The 21239-nt window shown below is 47.9% G+C and overlaps 1 protein-coding gene across 3 annotated transcripts in view; it reads right to left on the reverse strand.

Moving 5' to 3' along the window:
• The window catches only part of SLC4A5 (solute carrier family 4 member 5), a gene marked incomplete at its 3' end in the record, with an annotated part of 97733 nt that overhangs the window by 15759 nt on the left and 60735 nt on the right, over nt 1-21239 (reverse strand). For all 3 annotated transcript variants that reach the window (XM_082852323.1, XM_082852325.1, XM_082852324.1), the window contains exons 10-20: nt 20585-20739; nt 20033-20218; nt 18220-18394; nt 16241-16374; nt 15282-15553; nt 10951-11009; nt 8477-8677; nt 4889-5002; nt 3301-3462; nt 2314-2492; nt 957-1029 (exon numbers count right to left, since the gene is read on the reverse strand). In XM_082852323.1, coding sequence (XP_082708449.1) covers nt 957-1029; nt 2314-2492; nt 3301-3462; nt 4889-5002; nt 8477-8677; nt 10951-11009; nt 15282-15553; nt 16241-16374; nt 18220-18394; nt 20033-20218; nt 20585-20739 — 1710 coding nt within the window. The remainder of the gene's footprint in view (nt 1-956; nt 1030-2313; nt 2493-3300; nt 3463-4888; nt 5003-8476; nt 8678-10950; nt 11010-15281; nt 15554-16240; nt 16375-18219; nt 18395-20032; nt 20219-20584; nt 20740-21239) is intronic.

Raw genomic sequence — 21239 nt, forward strand, 5'->3', positions numbered from 1 at the left:
TTTATTTAATAAGAGTATTTTAAATGGCCAGGGAATGTCTACTTTTGTGGAGAGGCTGCCAAAGAGCCATTGCACCTTAACCGACCCCCACACCCCCGCCCAGGCAAATTCATATGTTAAAGTCTTAATCTCTAGTACCTCAGAATGTGATTGAATTTGGAGATAGGTCCTTTAAAGAGGTAATTAAGGTAAAATTAAGTCACATGGATGAAGCCTAATTCAATACAACTGGTCCTTATAAGAAGAGACACAGGACACATTACATAGGACACAGACGTGCACACATGAGGAAAGACCATGATCTACTTCTAGAACATAAATGTCTAGTTTAAGCCACCCAGTTTGTGGCCTTTTGTTGTGGCACCCAGAGCAGACTAATACAACAGGTGAATGGCTGGAATGGAAAGCCTTTCTGGGGGACCCATGCTCCAAATGCACACCCCATTGCTATCATCTCTTCCAGCTGATCTGGAAGGACATGAGCAAGAGGGGCTTCGAACAGTGTGGGAAAAAGTCACCTATGCGCCCAAGACATGCAACAGAGGAGCAGAAAACAGGCCCCAAGAACAAGGACAGAAGCCTCCCTCTCCCCTGCAAGTTTTAAACTTCAGAAAATAGGTGAGCAAGGAGGCCATAAACCACAACGTGGAAACACAACCAGCTTGAGAAGCTACTGATTTAAGCAAGGATGGAAATTGGCAGAAATGTCTGTGGGAAGTGTCCTTCAGAAAGGTGAGGGTGGACCCTGGGAGGGGTGGGAAAGAGCAGTGAGGATGGCCTGCTGCTGATAATAAAGGATGCAACATTACAGAAAACAGTAATAATGATGAAACATGTCTGGCCTAATAGGAGCCTGCCTTTTTAGGGGCCTTGTGGGGAGGCCGTTCCCCCTCTGAGGCATCGGATCAATGCCTTCTCAGGCGGACAGGGCCCTAGCAGAGGGTGCAGAGCCTCACCTGCAGGATGGGAGCCAGGAAGACAGAGATCCCTGTCAGGATGAAGACAATGGTGCCGGTCACTCTCTGTTCCCTGGCAGAAAAGAACACATGGTCAGGGTGGATTGGGAGATGCTCCATGACCATTCCAGCCCTCTGTGGGCACTTGAAGTTTGTGTCCAAGGCTCTGGTCTCTGCCTTGCTGCCCCATTCCAGAGAGTAAACCAGTGACGTGAGGACCAGCTGCCTGGCACATGGGAAGAGAGGGAATCCAACTGAGGTGAGGGCATCTGTAGGGGTGTTCAGGAGGTTATCCAGTGCAGTGGCTAACAGGGGGTGCTTGAGCCAGACCAGCTTGGGCTGAATCCTGGCTCTGCCACTTACTAGCTGTGTGGCATCAGGCAAGGCCCTAAATGTCTTCAGCATTAGTAGAACATGACTAATGGCACGCACCTCAGGGGTTGTTGTGAGGATGAAGTGGGATATGAAGTGCTCATTATCCCTGCCTTTTGATTATAATAAGATCCCACGCTTGTGAAGCACGACAGATGAGGATTTAAGGGAATGGGGCCTGGCTGCTGGCAGAGCAGGTATCAGGGGCTGGAGGGCAGGTATGTTTTCTGGAGTGCTCAGACCCAGGAACAAGTCCAGGGGAAGCTTGGGGCTCTGGGGCAGATTGCTCAGGCCCAGCCATCTGGGGCTCAGGGGTTGGGGAGGGGACCCTGCCCTGACCATAGGAACCTTGCTCAGGGCTGGCCGGGCAGCCCAGGAATTCCGAGGTAGTGAGGAGAAACTCTTAGGACAGCCATGTATGAGAATGCCAGGGTCTGATGTGGGCTCACCCCAGAGGTCCGAAGGGGTGGAAGATGCGCTTCCCTGCCTGAAACATTCTCATGAGAGGAGGGGCGAGTAAAGGAACGGAAGTGACAGGCCATGGGCCACAGCCCAGGGGGTGGGAGTGGTCCTGGAAAGGCTTTCTGGAGGAATGGAGATTGAGCAGGACCCGAACCCTGCTTTGGGGTATTTGGGGGACGGCATGGCTAGGGAGTCTTGAAGAGGAGACAAAGAGTCAGGTCAGAAGGGGCTCTGTGGGAACTCTTGAGCAGCCTGTACAGGTGAGAGGTGAGAGCATGTGTAGGGGCTGGGGTGTACTGACTGGAATCTATTAAGAAGAAAGCACCGCTTAAAACTGACTTTTCGTCTCCCTCTTCCCTCCCTTCAGGGATATCACTCCTATCCCTGTGGTTCCTGGGTTGTTAGAGAAGGGGCCCTATTCACCCAAATACCTTGATGGTAAGAAAAACCTGCTTTCTCTCCCCACTACCCCCAATCTGACCCCTCCTGCTCAGGTGGTCCTCAGGCCCTGACCACCACCTACCTGACCCCCAGGAACTGCGGCTGCTCCCCGGGGGCGCTGGTCTCCGTCTCCATCTTGAGGCTGTCGATGTGGGCGATGGAGATGACCGTGGCAGCCACGTACCAGGGGAGCCCCATGAAGGAGCAGAGAGCCATGAGGATGCCCACCCAGAACAGGTCCAGATGGTAGCCAGCAGCCTTCTGCAGGGGCAGTGGGAGGGAGGAAGTTGTCTAGGGAGCCTGTTCCCAACCACCTATTGGGGTGGGGTGGGGGAGACAGAACTCTCCCAAGGCAGCCATTGTGTGGAACATGTGTTGAGGGCTCCCCGTGGGCTTCTACACAGCACCCTGAGAGGACTGCCACCCTGAGGTGACCAGGCCTCACCAACCCCAGGGTTTGGTGAACCAGGGAACGGATGCAGGTAAGGGAGGAGAGGGGTGTTCAGGCTTGGAGAGGCCCTGGGTTTGGGTCCTTGGGAAGAAGTTCTCCTACCCAGCAGCCCAGTATCTCTATAATTCCCTAATGAGGGGTCCCAGTGGGGCCGGCCTAGACCACGCCGAGAGTGACCCAGGCTGGGATGGGGGAGAGACTAGTCTGCGTCTCCTCGGACTCAGAGGCAGGGAGGACGGTTGGCGGGGCCGGGAAGGCTCTGGATGCCCCTCTGCCTTATGGTTCCGGGTCAAAATCCCCTTGCTAGGATCTGTTCAGACTCCCAAGTTCACTGTCAGGAGACAGAGCGGGAGGGTCACTTTGGGAGAAGCAAGGAGCCGTGCCCAGTGGCCCACCCTGGGCTTGGTCCTGGTCCCTGGAGCCTCTCTGCTGGCCCTTCTGGCCTTACCCACATCTGGGGGTCACATTCTCCCCACCCCCGGAACTCCAGTCTTCTGCCCTCATATTTTGCTTCACAAATGGCCCAACATTTTGAAAGAAGCACCTCCTCCCTCCTTCATTCCTTCTGACTCTGTGGGAAGAAAGAGATTGTGCCCCTCCTCCTAGCACCAGCCTTACCCTCAGCTTGTTCTCCTTCCGGTTGACTATGACGGCCGTGATCTGCTGGTCCATGAAGATCAGGATGGTCACCAGCAGGGCGGGCAGGATGCTTACCAGGTACACCCACCATGGGTTCTTCCCAAAGGGGGCCACGAACCAGCCTCGATCAGGCCGCGTGGGCTGAGCAGAGCAAAGGAGAAGGCCCTTTTCTCTCTCCCTTGTCCCTGTGCACTTGTTGTCTAGCCCGCTCTCCCAGACTTCCCGCTATTCCCACACCTGGGGTACTTTTCAAGTGCAATCTTATCCCTTAAAGACATTAGGCACCTGCAACTTTAGAGAGACCCCGGAGGCACAGACTTGGGAAGGGCAGTGGTGTCTACAGAACAAAGGAGATGATTTGTTGCAGCCGCCATGGGCTTGTCTGGGAAACAGGGAGGTGCAGAGTCAGGGGGCATTGGTAGAGAGCTTGTGGTCACTAATTGCAAAAGATGTTAACAAGAAATGGCAACGAGGCCCAACAGCAAGAAAAAAGAAAATGATGGGCCCAGTGCCTGATGCTTTCTGCCTCTTCTCTGAGTCATCTGTCTGGGGGAGGTTATAGAATTGTCTGTAAAACACCGAACATTAATTTAGACTTGCATATTAAGAATAAAGGATTATCTGTGCAGGAGCTGGGCTGAAGTTTACCTTTTGTTTACTTCAGAGAAAGCAGTACTTTACAGTTCAAGGCCAACATGAGTTTTATGAGATGTTTAAGCTGAAATAATATTGCGCTGGTCAAGCCCTCAAAGGCAGGGAGGGTCAGTTCTAGAACCTGTACCTCCCAGTCCAGTTTAGACGGGTCGAGCTCCTTGTGAGGGAGCAGGGCTCACGCGGAGCTACAAGCAAATAGCACCAACTCTAGACTAATGGGAAATTCTGAAGCAGTGGTTCCCAAACTTAAGCAGGCCCCAGAATCTCCTGGAGGGCTTGTTAAATTCAAAGCCCTGAACACCACCCCCAGACTTTCTGATTCCATGGGTTTCAAGTAGAGCTGATAATTTGCATTTCTAACAAGTTCCCAGATGAGGGCGAGATGCTAGTCTGGGGACCACACTTTGAGGATCACTGTTTTGTTTTGTCTTTTTCGTTTGTTTGTTTTTGGCCTCGCCGCATGGCTTGCGGGATCTCAGTTCCCCGACCAGGGAATGAACCATGGCAGTGAACGCCCAGAATCCTAACCGCTAGGCCGCCAGGGAACTCCTGAGGATCACTGTTTTAAAGGATCATTTTCAGAAGATGGCCCAACTTGTAGACTGCCATGAGTGAGGGAATTGTAAACCTGTAAGTGGAAATCAAGGGGCTTCAGCTGGGCTGGAGAGTAGATTCCAGCACCTTCCCCATCCTGTGGCTACACAGCAGGAGTTCATCGTGGATATATGTGGTTTGAGGAAACCACTCTCTCAAAGGACCGCCCCTAGCAGGCCGTGTGGGAAGGGTGGAGCATACAGAGAACCCACGTGGTTACGTGGCTGAGCACATAAAAATTTGATCAGCATAGAGGGGAAAGGATCTGCAACTGGTGGGCAGGAGGAGAGAATGCACAGAGCAGGGGTCCTGGGCAAACCTTGATGACGCTGGGCACGAGCAGCTTGGGGGTTGCCAGGCCAAAACAGGCATCAATTCCACAGAACAGCAGGATGGAGAAAATGATGGAAAAGTCAGCTACTAGGGCCCGAACCTGCAGAAAAGAGATGAGCAAGTCAGAGAAGCTCCTGCCTACTCCAGGCAGACCCCATCCTCCAGTAGTGAAGAGGAGAGCTGCTGAGAGCTTGAGCTCCAGAGTCAGAAGACCCATCTTCAGCTATCTCAGAGAGTGCCAGTCACTCTCTAAGTTGGATGAACTTGGTGACACTCCCACCCATCACTTTTCATTTCCAATACTTGGTTTTCCAAGTCCTTTGTGTTTTTACCAAACTGATGGCTCTGAAATGGTACGATCTCATTCTTCTCTGCAACACTAAATTCCAGGTAGCAACATGGCACTTTGTAAGTATTAATTTTAGGGGAAAAAAAAGGTGGTGATAAAAGAATATGACACTAACATGAATTTTATTTCATCCTTCAGGCAATAGATATTCTCAGATGCAGTCACTGCTCTGGAATTTTTATATAAAAGGCAACTTAGGGATATGATCTGGTTGGAAGTTGGAAGGAAGGGAGGGAATTTGTCTTGAGGATGCATTCGTGTTGCAAGTACACTATTTTTTGCTCAGTTTGTATTTTGTAAATCTTCCCCAAAAGTCTTTTATTTAGTCTTTACAAAATATTGGCAAAAATTCAATTATTCATATCAAAGATATTTTTCATCATCATCACTATTATTATTGGTAGTAGTTGTAGTAGAAAATTTATTTAAGATGGCTTTAGAAGAGTGCGCATGTGGTTTCTGTTAGAAGAGCATTGCTAAAAATCTTCCCAGTGCCCCTCCTCACTTCATAACTGTTGCTCACATATGCAAGTGCTGTTTTGATTAATAAATTCTTTATTCTAGCCACAAAACAGTTAGAAAATGAAATTAAAATAGCAGTTAGCATTTACAATAGGTAAAAAATAAAAAATCAAGTACCTAGGAATAAATCTAATCAAAAATGTGCAAGACCTCGGGCTTCCCTGGTGGCGCAGTGGTTGAGAGTCCACCTGCCGATGCAGGGGACACGGGTTCGTGCCCCGGTCTGGGAAGATCCCACATGCCGCGAAGCGGCTGGGCGCGTGAGCCATGGCCGCTGAGCCTGCGCGTCCGGAGCCTGTGCTCTGCGGCGGGAGAGGCCACAACGGCGAGAGGCCCGCGTACCGCAAAAAAAATAAAAAATGTGCAAGACCTCAAGATCAAAACCTACAAAATATTATGGAGAGAAAGAAAAAAAAGACCTTAATAGGGACTTCCCTGGTGGCACAGTGGTTAAGAACTCGCCTGCCAATGCAGGGGACACGGGTTCGAGCCCTGCTTCAGGAAGATCCCACATGGCTGTGGAGCAACTAAGCCCGTGCACCACAGTTACTGAGCCTGCGCTCTAGAGCCCATGAGCCACAACTACTGAGCCCGTGCACCACAAATACTGCAGCCCGCGCACCTAGAGCCCATGCTCTGCAACAAGAGAAGCCACCGCAATGAGAAGCCCTCGCACCGCAAAGAAGAGTAGCTCCCACTCGCCACAACTAGAGAAAGCCGTGTGCAGCAACGAAGATGCAACGCAGCCAAAGATAAATAAATAAAATAAATAAATAAAAGACCTTAATAAATGCAAGGTATACCATATTCAAGGATTAGAAGACTCAGAATTTGAGAGGTGTAAATTCTCCCCAAATTGACATTTAGAGTCAATATAATTCTATCAATATTCCAATAAGTTTTTATTTTGGTGAAATTTAAGATTCTAAAATTTATGTGGAAATACAAAGGGCCAAGGCATTATTGAAAAAGAAGGACAAAGAGGGAAAGTTTGGTCTGTAAGATATACAGACTTATTATTAGTTTTAGAAATGAAGACTGTGATATTGGCATACGAATAAATCAGTGAAACAGAGTAAAGAACCTTGAAACAGATCCCATCACATGTGAACATTTGATATATGGCAAGGGAAGCACTGCAGAGTAGTGGGAAAAGGATGGTCTTTAAAAAAAAAAATAGTGCTGGCAGGGAGATCAGCTCAGTGCTTTGTGAGGACCTAGACGGGAGGATAGGGAGGGTGGGTGGGAGGCTCAAGAGGGAGGGGATATATGTATGCATATAGCTGATTCACTTTGTTGTACAGCAGAAACTAACACAACATTGTAAAGCAATTATACTCCAATAAAGATGTAAAAAAGAAAAGAAGTATAAACATAATGTACACATGAAACTTATATAATGTTATAAACAAATGTTACCTAAGTAAATAAAATTTCCTCTTTAGTTTGTAAAAATAAAATAAAATTTTAAAGTGCTAGAACAATCGGCTATCTAAATAAAAAACAAACACTTTCTCACACTATATGTTAAAAGCAATTCTGGTAGATTATAGATTTAACATGAAAGGAAAAACAATGAAGCTTTTAGAAGATACCATAGGAGAATATCGTCTATCCAATATTTTCCTTGAGGAAAAATTGGATATATTTGATTACAGTGAAGCTAAGAATTTCTATTAATCAAAAGATACCATTAAGAAAGTAAAAAGGTCAGTCATAGAGCAGAAGATATTTGCAACACATATGATCACAAAAATGTTTCTATCCAGAATATATAAAGAGTTGCAAATTGGAAAGAAAAAGACAGACAACCCAGATGAAAATGTGCAAGAGATTTAAACAGGCTCTTACAAGAAGAAAGTCAATGGTCGTCTAGAGTCTGTCATACAGAGTGAAGTAAGTCAGAAAGAGAAAAACAAATACTGTATGCTAACACATATATATGGAATATTAAAAAAAAAAGAAATGGTCATGAAAAACCTAGGGGCAGGACAGGAATAAAGATGCAGACCTACTAGAGAATGGACTTGAGGACACGAGGAGGGGGAAGGGTAAGCTGGAACAAAGTGAGAGAGTGGCATGGACATATATACACTACCAAATGTAAAATTGATAGCTAATGGGAAGCAGCTGCATAGCACAGGGAGATCAGCTCTGTGCTTTGTGACCACCTAGAGGGGTGGGATAGGGAGGGTGGGAGGGAGGGAGACGCAAGAGGGAAGAGATATGGGGACATATGTATATGTATAGCTGATTCACTTTGTTATAAAGCAGAAATTAACACACCATTGTAAAGCAATTATACTCCAATAAAGATCTTAAAAAAGATAACAGTGACTTCTTTATAAGTCACTTCTTTTAAAATTACAACTCAGTATAAAAAGAAAAAGGAAAGTCAATGGTCATATGTCCATTAAACACATGATAAGATTTTCAACTTCATTAGTCATTGGGGAAATAAAAGGAAAAAACCCACAATATACTACTAGGCTAAAGATAAAAGTCTGACAATATCAAGTGTTGTCATGGGGCTTGACAACAAGGGAACCCAGTTCTCTCTGATCCAAAGTCTGTGCTCTTAACTTGAAAAAACCTCAGTGAGCAAGTGCTGATGTGGTGTCCATTCCAACAGTTGGACCAGAACCCTCTCAGGGACTCAGTGGTGGCTTCCATGTGAACTGTCTGACTGTAGGGTGAAGTTACCTTGGTAGGGAAATAGCGGCTGAATTTGAACTTCTTCAGGGTCAGGGTCATGGAGTATGTCCCGAAGAAAAGGATGAAGGACATGAGTGCCAAGTCTGGGATGAACTGGCAGGAATTCCCAAGTAGGCGCCCACCATAGTTCAAACACTCCTTTTTGCTCAGCAGGGACCAGTCCAACGCTGTGAGGTTAAGGGGGTTGTACTTGTAGACCAAGACAGGAGAGAAACAGTCAGGGCCTTCCTGGGAGGTCAGCTGTTTCCTCCCCACTGCAGTTTCCAGACAGCCCACACACCCCTCCCACCCTCCAAGGGGCCCCAGCCCTCCTGCCCCACGATAGTGCCCAGCAACAGAGTGATGGTCCTGGGAACAGGCTGTTTCAAGGAATGACAAGCAGGAGGTTCCCTGGGAAGGTTAGGAGCTGACGTGTGCTTCTTCATTGTGTTCTAGGATGTACTGCTTTGTGAGTGAGGAGGAAAAGTGCAGGACTGGCGCCCATCTCAGTCAATCAACCATGGGTCCTGTCCACAACTCCTTCCTGGAGTGTCTCACATTTATCCTCCCCTTTCCTTCTTCTGTGCCCACACTTTTTGTGTGCACAGAAGAAGGAAAGGGGCTCACACCCCACCCTTGTCAGACCTCTCTTGGGTTAATCACTTCAGTCACTTGACCTTTGGTGTCCCAGATGCCTAAAATCCAGGGCACACAAAACAATTATATATATATATATATATATATATATATATATATATATTACACATTCCTATATATATTCTTATTTATGTTCCTAAGTATGTATAGGTACATATATTTATATATCTATATTCACACATGTATATTAATATATATGTTTCTAAGTGTAATAGAAGGAGAGTAATGTATAATAAAATTTAATTTATATTTTGAAAAATAAATGTACAAATATTCAGGAACCTACATAATGAAGTAAACAGATGTTTGCAACTAGCCATAATGTATGTTTGTATTAAGAGAAGTGTGGTAGTTTGATATAATAACAGTCCCCAGTGGATCATGGCTCCCTGTGTCCACACTCCTCTGTGATGTGACATCAACCGTCCTCCCATCAAAAGGTGATTCCCCTTTGAATCTTAGCTGGCCCTGGGCCTGCTTAGATCAATAGACCAATAGAATGGGGATCAACAGACCAAGACAATGCGAATGCCCCCCGCAATGTAGCCGTGCCTCTACTGCCCCACTGGTCTGGCCCAACATCTCTGTCTTGACTTATTTCTCCTGATTTCCCTGTGTGATGCCCCACCCTCACTCTGTCTCAGCAGGACTGGTCCACCCACTGTCCTCAGGACAGATTTTGTGCTTTTCCTCTTGTGCCCTTCTGTCTATGCTGGTCCCTAGGCTTGGAATGTGCTATTCTCTATGGAACCAACTTTCCCAACCTTCAAGACCAGATCGCGTTCTACTTTCTCCATGAGGCTTTCTTCTCTAGTTTGCAGAGTGCGTCCTGCCTCCACTGCTGGAAGGATGCATTTGACCTATATTTGACGCACGGCACGCTCTACTTGTGCTGCTCGTTACTTTTTCAGGTTAATCTCCACATGCATATTACAAGCAGGTTGGAGGGCAAGGACCACATTTGTTTCTTAGATGTTTTTCGAACCATCACATCACCCGCACACAGCGCCTTACACATAGTAAGTATTCATACATAGGCACTGACTGATTCCATTTTTCCTCCCTCAAAATCAGATATTTGAGAAAATCTTAGGTTAAATTGCCACTGAGCAGTCAGCTGCCTGTGCAGGGGTAAGTTAAGAGTCAAGCTTAGGGACACTAAAAGTCCGAAATTCTCCTCCCAGTACCTACCAGGTGCTACCCTTCACCTGGTTTTCTACTTCCCACCATTAGTGCCACTTAGGCTAGGTGTCTTCTCCTGACGGCCGCTGCTTATCATTATTGGGAAAGGCAGACCAGACCAGGGGCCCTCAGAGACACGTGAGTGCAAAGGACAGATCAGATTCAGAGAGGGGGGAGCAATAATAAGCTTTCTGGGGCTGCAGGGTAGCATTGTTGGTTAGGAACTGGGAGTCCTCCGTACAAAGGCAGGGAAGAAGGCAGAAAGATGGGCGGGAAAGTTTACAGCCTTGCACAGCCCTACTTACCATTCCTCACCTCAACCCCCCCCACCCCACCCCCCACCCGCCCCCCCCCCCGTCGTGTGCGTGCGTGTGTGTGTGCGTGCGTGTGTGTGTGTGTGTGTGTGTGTGTGTGTGTGTGGGAGGGAGGAGGGGGAGGCTTGGCACAAGGATTTAAAAAAATGAGACAAAATAGGATTTTGACAGTATATACTTAAAAATATTCATTTTCACAGCTCTGCGGGTGAACCTGGTGTGGGTATGCAGCAGGGTTAATCTCTGCAAGTCTGGTCTAAGTTTCCCAAATCTTCTCAATCTCCTCACAAACAGAAGCCCTTGCATGTCTGACATGAAGAAAGGACTTACCAGAGAAGTGTTGGTGTTGGGTGGCGACGTGGCTGAAGCATTGAATGCGGTTGTGTTCGCTGTGGATGAGCACAGGACATGGGGAAGGGTCAGCACCTGCTGGGTGGGGATCCTGCACCCCACCCCGGGCCCCACTCTTTCCCATTTCCTTCCAGCTCCTTAGAGACAAGGACTGGCTTTCATTGTGAGGGCAGCTGCACCCTTCACTCTCCTCACTTTGCTCAGGGAGGGCAAGGGTGGTGGGAGGGAGCCTGGGCCACAGCTCCAACAGTCTGGCTGGGCCAGGTTAGGACAGCTCCTGTCTGACATGGAAGGGCTGGCTTTAAAACCTGCTGCCAAGACGAGATGCTAACACAAGTGGGTAAATAATGTGCCTTGTGAATCCCTGCCACCCGCCTGACAAATGTCTGTGCTCTTAGACTTAATTCACATTTTCAAAGAACTTAAGTCTTTGCCACGCACTGTGCCAAACCCTTACGTACGTCATCTTGCTAAGTTCCTAAATCCCCAAGAAATTTCCACATTTTAAAGATGAGGTAACTGAGGCCCAGAGAGACTAAGTAACCTGCCCATTGCCCAAGGTCACGCAACTCACTCTTGGGGGAGCCATTACCCATCCCAGGCAGGCTGACCTAGAGCCTACACACCTCCCAGCTCTATACGACGAGCTTCCTTCCCTGCCCTGCTCCCCTCCACATACACTTCCTTTCTCTCCTGCCCTGTCCATATGTTTTTTTTTTTTTTCAGGTCAGCTGGGCCTGTAAGAACTTGTTGGGTATCTTCCCTAATCTGCCCATTAAATGCTAGCTGAGGAAAATTAAACCTGGGTCCAGGACTTGAAGGAGAATCAGGACCTCAGAGGTGCTGCTCTCAGCTGTTCACTCTGCATCCCTTGTCCACAATCCCCTGCCCCAGCCTCAGTGTCCCTAAGTGGAGCAGAGGAGGGTTCCCTTCAGGGGCCATGAGACGAGTTGAGAGGAACTGTAATCCCCTGCTTGAGGGATGCAGCCATTTATTAGAAAGGCAGCTTTGGAGGTCACCCTCTCTCTTGCTCCTGCACTGCATGCATAGAGGAGAAGGGCCAGGTTCTCCTTGCCTTCATCCTCCAAGTGAAGACTGACTAAGCAGTTCCTCTGCAGCTGATTTAAGGAGGGAGGGAGGAGGCTCAGCCAGTTTGCTAGCAATAATCTAAATGCATCGCAAACCCCATTTAACTCCTGCTAGGAACCCAGAGGGAATAAGAGGTTATTCCTGAAGCTTCCTTCAACCTCTAACAAACTGTCATGGGGTGGATGTGATCACAGGGCCCTTCTATGTTGCCTACTTCTGGGGCAGTTGGGGCTGGGAGTGGCTAAGGAATTCAGTCTTGACCTAGGGCAGAATATTCTGAGAAGTTCTACAAACCCAGAGTTTTGTTACAACTATTCTGAAGAACGCTTCACTTAAGAGAAATCAGGGACATCTGCTGCCTTTCCTCACACTACTGACCAAAAGAACACGATGCACAGTTAACAATGGAGCAGGGAAGGCGAGCTGGAAGGCTGACTCAGGGGTCCCCTCACAAATGCTACAGGACCCCCAGCTAACACTCGAGCCTGGTGAGTGTAGATGCGCTTCCATTGCCCAAGGTTGTCAGATCAGACATTCTTCTGATGTCTTCTGCTTAGGCCTTGCCATTCTTTCATATCGAGAACTTTGTGAGGTTTATCTGAAAGCCACTTTGAGATGAAGAAGGAAGAACCATACATGGAGAATCCTAGAAAGGGTCCAAGTATCAAATATTTTTAAATTCTAGTGTTTACAAAGTGGTACTCACTTGGGATTGAAAGCAGCCAAGTCAGTGTGTGCAGCATCCACAAATAGAATACAAATCAGTTACAATGGAAACAAGATTAGATTAAGAAGCCCCGAAACAAGCTCTGACTGATAAAGAGTGACAAAGAGTGATAGCGTGCCACCGTCAAACTGGGTTTTGCAGTAGCACTAGGATTATGGAACAGTTAGTAAACGAGTGGCCCATGGACTGGGAAAGAAACCCTCCTAGTTAGCTCCCCCCTCCCCAGTCTCCTAAACATCTAGAATTTTCCCTTTCATATTCTCTTAATCAAAACTAACTTGTCCTGTTTCCAGTTCCTTTACTCTCCACGAAGAAACGGAAAACCTAATCTCACTATGGCTAGTTGCTAATAATGACTCAGTTTAATAGAGCAGTAGTTCTCAAACTTAAGCATACGTGAGAATCACCCAGAAGGCTTGTTAATATACAGCTGTCTCTATCCCAGAGTTTCTGATTCAGCAGGTCTGGGGGGGGGGCCTGAGAATTTGCATTTCTAACAAGTTCCCAGATAGTTCTGATGCTGCTTCCAGGGACCAACTTTGAGAATCATGGCAATAGCATGACCCGAAAGAATGAGGTGACATTAGGCACCTGAGCAAGGCCAGAGGGGACACTATTTGGAGGTAGGTGGATCCTATTATAGTTCTCAAATCCTACCTGATGTGCCCTGTTCCTAGGGAACCCCTATGTTTGGTTTCTCCTGTGGACAGATGATTCCCAGAATGGCCGAAGTTCCACATATGACCCTAGAATTTGGACCATTTCTGAAAGAAATTAAGGATGTGTACTTCCAAAAGCCATGTTTGTGGGAACATCTGTGTTCAGTGCAATGGATCTGTAGTCCAGAGGGTGTGAGCAGAAAACAAAAGTGCCCTGATGGAGCTTAGTCCACAGAGGTGGGATTTGCTCTACAGTGTGATGACAAGAGCCTGCAGGTAGGATCTCCTCACTTCCCTGGACAAGCAACATGCCCTGGCTCAGGACAACAGACAGTTTCACCTACTGCTGGGTTTTAATGAAATAACTCAAAATGAATTATAGAAAAAAGAAGAAGAGAAAAAAATTGTCTCGATATCTTTACAAATTCAGAGCAGTGACAGAGGGTGAGAGGGTTCAACCAAAACTATGTTCCCTGATGTCAGAACAACTTTATCCTTACAAGGCCTAGTCTAAAGTAGAGTGCACAATAATTGTGCAACAAATATTTTTGGTTGACTTATCAATATTTTTTATCAGTTGTATGCATTAAGGTGCTGAACAACATGGTAACTACTTTTATGAAATGCCAACTGAATCTGAGTATAGATATGAAAACCTCACGAGCGTTCCATGAGACTGGAAGGGCCAGCATTGATATCCTCTAGGGAAACTGACATTTGGTATGACCTTGGGTGTCTCTGGACCTCAGTTTTCTCTGTGAGTCCAGCCTGGTGGTGCTAAGAGGTATGTGGATGGCTCTCTAGCCTCTGCTCTATAGCATCCTGGGCACTCTGAGCACACTCCACTGAAAGCTCTTAGGGGCATGATTCTGACTGCGAAAGAGGCCAGTGGTTCAGCTATGGAAAATCCTAACTTTACAGATGACACCTTTTTGGTCAGAAAGGGACTTTACAGGAATGGGTTGACCATTCAGCCTCCCACCAAGCACAGGGATCCTTTTTACAATACCTCTGGCAGATGGATATCCAGGTAGTGTCCAAGAAGCTTGCTACCACCCGAGGGGGCCAATACCTCTCAGGGTGGTGGCTTCCACCACTGTTAAGATATACCTTGAATTCAGCCAGCGTTTGGCTCCTGGAGATTTTGTTCTTCAGCCCTCATTCTGCATCTTATAGTTACACAGGGTGAATCTGGCCCCTCTGTGTCATGACAGACTTTCTCTCATACCTTTCTAAAAGCCTGGATAACCCCAGGTTCTCTAACCATTCTTTAATGACATAGTTGCCAGGTCCTCCTCCACCCTGACTAGTCCTCCACCCTGGACATGTCCCCATCTGTAGGGATGTTCATCCCTCTGGTGTGAACACACTGGCAGTGATGTGTCAGGGAGAACTCATGGTGTCATGTGCTCATGGAGCTGGGAGGGACTTTAGGCTCCATCAGGTCTACCTCTGGCCTAGAGCAGGCCTCTGGCCTGAGTAGCATTTCTGACTGGTGTGGCCTCCACATTACTCCACACTGAGGCCAAGCATGCCTTCTTCCCTTCCTGGGGTATCGCTATCACTGCTTCCTCCTGACTACGACCCTGGGCTCTGGTATTGTGATCCTCATTAGAATTCCTGTCCCCTTGGTTTCCTTCCAAAAACTGGTTTAAGACCCTGTATTTGCTCCTTTGGGACAGAAAGTCCTTGGATGAACAGCCCCTCCCAAGCAGGCTCCTGCTCCTGCCTTTGAGTAGACAACGGGGTGGAGGGGAGAGGCAGAGGGGGAGGGGGTGTTAGAGGGGAGTGGGGAGTGGGTGGGGGCCTAGGGCACCTCTGGGTTTACCGGTCACCTGTGTCGGGGGCGACACACTCGCATTTGTAGATGGTGATAGAGTCAGGCTTGAAGTTCATGTTGATGGGGTAGTACTTGAAGGCACCAATCATCTTCTTAATGGCATCATAGATGAAGATGAAACTGATGAGGGTGGAGAAGCCCTCCTCAGTGAAGCGGGTGATATACTTGATGATAAAGCTGGCATCTGTGGCCACCAGGATAAGGCACTGGACAGCTGAGTGTAGGCCAATCCAGAGGCGGAACTCCATGTAGTCCAGGCCATTGCCTCTGGAAAGCAGAGGGAATCGAAGGGCCTCCAGCCCAAGGCTCTTGGCTGTGCTCGGCTCCCCAGACCCACCCTGGGTGCCTCATCTGCCCCTCCTGTGGCACAGATGCCCTCCTAGGAAGTACAAGAGGATTGGGGATGGGGACAGTTCCCGGGTGGGGTTGTCTGGTCTTTGAGAATTCTGGGAAAGGCTCCCATGGGGTGGCAGAAAGGTGCTCACACACTTCGGTTCTTACATATTTGGTAACAAACACCAGAGTGAATGAAAAACAGGGAATTTCAGAATGACACAGCTGGAGCAGACCTTAGAAATGGGCTCATGTTGTGGGTGAGGCAACTGAGCCCAGAGCTGCGTGAGTCAGGGTATAGCCTTCTGACCTCCAGCTTGAAACTTTTTATACACTGCATTGACTTTCAAGTCATAATTGCTCATGAGCAGAGCAGTGTGAATTCTCTCCTCTTGTCTTGCCTGGATTTCTCCCCATGGGCTGTGCTAATATGCACTAAGGTGGCTTAAAGGCAGATATCGGAGGGAGTCAGGAGGGACCACATGGCAGTGCCTCCTACAGGTAAAGACAGCTTTGGTACCTTCTCACCTCCCCTCCCCCTTGGGGCTCTTCCCCTACTCCAACCTTGGCATACTGTCCCAAGTGTGAGAGCAGGCACTGGGGACCACCAAGGGCACCTACTTGCTGAAGTCGAAGAGGAGCTTCTCGAAGATGAGGATGGGCCCTGTGCTGCTGAGGATGATGAGAGGCTGTCCCGAGAAGAGGCAGAACAAGGAGCCAGCCATGGCAGTGCCCAGGAAACTCTCCATCACTCCCTGGGGGCATGAGGAGTGTTAGGCTCAGTAGAGGTGTGAGAAAGGGGCCTCTCTGACAGGTTAGAACCCAGTTATCTCAGCAAGGGCCACAACGCTCGTCCTTTATCCTAGGTCCTCTCCTCCTCAAATTCTGCTCCCCATCTCTGACTCCACAACGTCACATAATTGCCAAGCATCACTCTCTAATTCTAGGTCCCATGTGACTTCCTTTTGTCACCCTAGGGCCTAGAAAACAGGGCTGCCAATGGTCGTGCTTGTTCCTGTGCCCATTCTACTCCCAGAGGACAGTCCATTCATCCACCCAATCATTTATTAATTCAAAGATCTAGTAAGTGCTTTTAGAGGTCAGACCATTCATTCATTCATTCATTCAAAAATCTATTAAGGCCCTACTATGTATCAGGCATTGTGCTAGACATGGAGGACCCAGGAACAAACAAGATAATGCATCTTCATTCTAGTGGGAGATACACACAAGAAACTAGGCGATTTCCATACAGCAGAGTTTGTTAACCTCAGCACTACTGACATTTCAGGCTAGATAATCCTTTGTTGTAGGGGGCTATCCTGTGCATTGTAGGATGTTTATTAGCATCTCAGTAGCACCTCACCTCCCAGTTATAAAAACCCAAACTGTCTCTAGATGCTACCCAATGTCTCCTAGGGGTCAAAATCGTCTCTTGTTAAGAACCACTGCCAAGAAATATGATAAGCTGGGATAAGGTAGGAGCATACAGTAAAAGCGAAGGGTTGCTCAGGAAAGCCTCCCAAGAGGTAGATACACGGAAGCTGAGAACCAAAAAATGAGCAGAGAATTGACCAGGAGAATAGGGTCAGTGGGTGAGAAAGAGTGTGCTGGGAAGGGCAACAGTATGCACAAAGGCTGGAGCTGAAAGGGAGCACGTCTTTGAAGAACTGAAAGATGATCAGGATTGATGGAAAACAGAATGCAGATGAGTCAGGAGGACAGGAATCTGAGAAAGGGAATACTGGGAGATGAGGCTTGAGAGGCAAGTAGGACCATGTCATGAGGGCTACTGGGGGAAGCTGGGATTTATGAGTCAAGGATGATGTGTGAATATCTGGGTCAACCATGGTGTCGCTCCTTGGCTGGGGGGAGCAGCAGGTCTGGAGGGAAGGTGATGGATGCAATGTTGGCCCTGTGAGTTGGGGGATCCCAAAGGGCAGCTATATGGACATGCCCAGGAGGCAGCCGGATACTGAACCTGCTGCTCAGGAGAGTGGTGTGGGCTGGAGATAGGCACTCATCTTAATTTATCTGGGAAAATGGGTCTTCACCTTGGTGCTCTGAGCTTTCCAGTGATACTATCCCCAAGGCCCCCAATGGAGAAGACCCTTGTCTGGGTCTCAGGCTAGTGTCTCTGCGGAACTGTTTTCCCCAGGTATACCTGTGTTGTTGTCATGGTAGACATTTCTAAAAATGTCTTAACTTCAAGCTAAGAATTTAAGGTTAGTTTTTTTTAAAAGTATGGGAAGAAGGTCACAATTAGCAACTCAATTAATTGTGCTCATTAAATTCGTTAAAGCATCAGTAGGAAAAGTATCAACTAACAAAGCAGATGATTTCCCCTTAAACATTTGCTCTATTTACATAATCTTTAAATTTGGTCTTTAGTAATATGATTTAGCTTTAGACCTTTTAATTATGCCAGCTTGTTATTATTTTTCTCAAGGGTAAAGGATTACAAAAAGTGATGGTCTGAACCTGGATGGTAGGTCAAACCCAAACCTTGGTTTTGGGATTATGGGAATAAGCTCCTTACCACTACCTGGTGGCAGCAGATTTTTCTGAGGTTTGCATGCATGTCCCCAGCTCACACACACCTGATAATTGTCAGTGGCATCCCCCAGAAGCCCACCAAAGGTGATTGCGTTGGTAATGCAGCCGAGGTAGATGAATAGGATGGCAGAGATGGACTGGATGTGGAAGCCATCGTAGAAGTCACTTGGGAACCAGGGCAGCTTCCTCTTGACATCCAGACGCAGGCCACCGAAGAACCTGCTCAAGACAGGCCCAGGTACTGCTTGCTCACCACAGACACCAGTGCAGGGGCAGGGCTATTTACAGGAGCCTGCAGAGTCTGCAGTGAGGAGGGGAACTTGACTAGTTGGATGGGGAAAGGGATCTTTCCACCAGAACATTTAAGACCAGGGAAGAATTCTGTCATTAGACTGAGTTTGTGGTTGGCACCATCTCCCCTGGGAAGGGTGGTCACAGACAGCCTGGGTGGGAGAGGGAAGGCCTTATGGGACTATGTATTGGGGTAGACCTAACATTTCACAGGGAATGGAACTCCTGGGGACCATAGATGGCTATCCTCCTCACGTCCCTGATCATCTGCAGGGTGCCTGTGCTTGGTAAACATAGGTGTGTCCAGCTCTAGGAGATGGAGAGATCCTGGTTTCTAACAGGTTCATCAAGGGCAGATTCTGAACCTTACAACTGGTTTCCTTGCTTTGTGGAACAAACAAGTGGGGAATTTTAGGTTTAGGGAGAATGTTTACTGGGGATGCTAGTCTCCATAGCTCCTAACACAGTGCTTAGCACAGAGCAGGTTTTCTCAACCTTGGTACTGTTGACATTTTGGACTGGATAATTCTTTGTTTGGGGGAGGGCAGTCCTGTGCACGGGAGGATGTTGAACAGCATCCCTGGTCTCTATCTGCCAGATACCAGTAGCATCTCCCCTCCAGCTGGGACAAACAAAAATGTCTCTGAACATTGCCAACTGTCCCCTGGGTGAGGATGGGAGTGGGGAGTAGGTAAAGTTGGGAACCACTGGCGGGCAGAGAGCCAAGGGCATAAAAAACATGACTCGTTCTCAAAGTTATGATTTACACATAGCTTTGCAGGGCTGTGTCCTTTCCTACATTCAGAGCTACCCAAGTTATTCTAAGAGCTGGCAAAGAAACGAAAGCCAGGAAAATTTTCTATTGTTTTCTTTTAAAACAAGTTTCTTGACTAGGTAACAAAAGGTTAAAAAAATTCAAAAGGTATTCTTATGGATTGAATTATGTCCCCCAAAAAGATATATCAAAATTCTCACCTGTAATTGTGACCTTATTTTGTACATGTAATCAAGTTAAGATGAATTCATTAGGGTGGGCCCTAATCCAATAGGACTGGTGTCCTCATAAGAAGAGGAAAATGCTATATGAAGACAGAAACCCAGGAAGAACACCATCTGAGGACACAGACAGAGATGGGAATGGAGCAGCTGCAAGCCCAGGAACACCAAGGACTGCCGGCTACCACCAGAAGCTACAGAGAGGCAAGGAAGGGTTCCACCCAGAATCCCAGAGGGAGATGGCCCTGCTGACACCTTGATTGGGAAATTCTAGACTCTAGAACTGTGAGAGAATACATTTCTATTGTTTAAACCACCCAGACTATGATACTTGGTTTCCGCAGCCCTAGGAAACTAATACAGGTAACAAAGGGTGTCCTGAGAAAAGTTTGGGTTCCTCCACTAGCTTCCCCTTTCCTGCCAGATCCAGGAGGGGCTTTGAGGGCTGGGGAGGAAAAGCATGCGTTGGCCAGATCCCAAGGCCAGGAGGTGGAGAAGGTTCCTAAATGGTGGGTGAGGAGAAGAGAAATCTAAGACAACTGGTGTCGCTGTCAGGCCTGGAGCGGGCACCTTCCTGTCCAGATGAGCTCTTCCCCGATCTCGTGCACGGTTGGCATCTCTCCATCATCCCCACTGCTCCCTCCGCCGGCCCCACTGCCGCCGCCGCCTGCAGCGCCACCGCCTCCAGCCCCTCCGCCGCTTCCCGTCACAGAGCCGTTCATCTGACCTAGCTCAGTCAGGGAGAACACGGATTTCCTGGAAGGAGAAGGGCGACAGGGGACAGTGGGGCTCCCAATCCTAGGAAGAGAACAGCACCTCCAGGACTGTCCTCACAACTCCTTTACCTTTCTAACTAACATCATCAAATAGCTTAAAATACAGAGAGAAATGCAGAGAATGATCTAGCAACACCCACACACAGATCACCCAGGTTTTACAGATGGTCACATTCAGCATATTTGCTTCTGATTTTTTTTTTCAGAGAAATAAAGTGAGACTGAAAAAAAAAGTATAAACCCATGTACGCTGACATCTTTCTTTCAAATCCAAAAAAAGAAACGGACAGACTGAAAGCTCCCTCTGACCCGGCTCCCCGCTTGCCACCCCTCCATTCATACACACCTCTTGTCAGCAGAAGTCACCTTCTTGGGTGGCTCAATTCGGATATTTGGGTCCCACTCTCCAGGGGGGAGCACGATGACCTCGTCTAGAAACTCATCAATCCCCGCGATCAGATCCTCCCGATTCCTGGCCTTGTAGGCCACGTCGCTGAAGAGCTGGCAGGGAAAGAGGCAGAGGAAGAGAAAGGGCCGCTCTCTTGCTGCGGTCATCATCTCATCCACCTCCCCGGGGGCACAACCACATACACTTTCAAAGAAAGTCACTTTGAGCCATTACTCCAGCTGCCAATTTGTTCTCAGTTTCTGAGATGAGAACAACGGGGCAGTTGAAACATAGCACAATGGGGACAGTGGGACATGCAGCAAGGCGGCTCTTCCCAGACCTGAAGGCCAGGTCTCTGTATTCCAGTTGTCTGACCTGGGTTGAGTTACTTACTTAACCTTTCTGCTCTCAGTTTCCCACAGAGCGAGCTCCTCAGAAAACCCGCACAGAGCCCAGTCGGAGAAGCTCAGGTATTTCAAATCTGTTTTAACATCCCAGCCCTTCATCTTTGGAGGGTCAGGCTGCATCGTTCCACACTGTCTCCAGAGAGTTCTTTCTGACTGTACAGATCTGATTGGGTTGTGCTCGTGTTTAAACTCCTCTAGGCTCCCTG

This window comes from Leucopleurus acutus (assembly GCF_964270905.1).
Source record: "Leucopleurus acutus genome assembly, chromosome: 12".
Classification (NCBI taxonomy): Eukaryota; Metazoa; Chordata; class Mammalia; order Artiodactyla; family Delphinidae; genus Leucopleurus; species Leucopleurus acutus.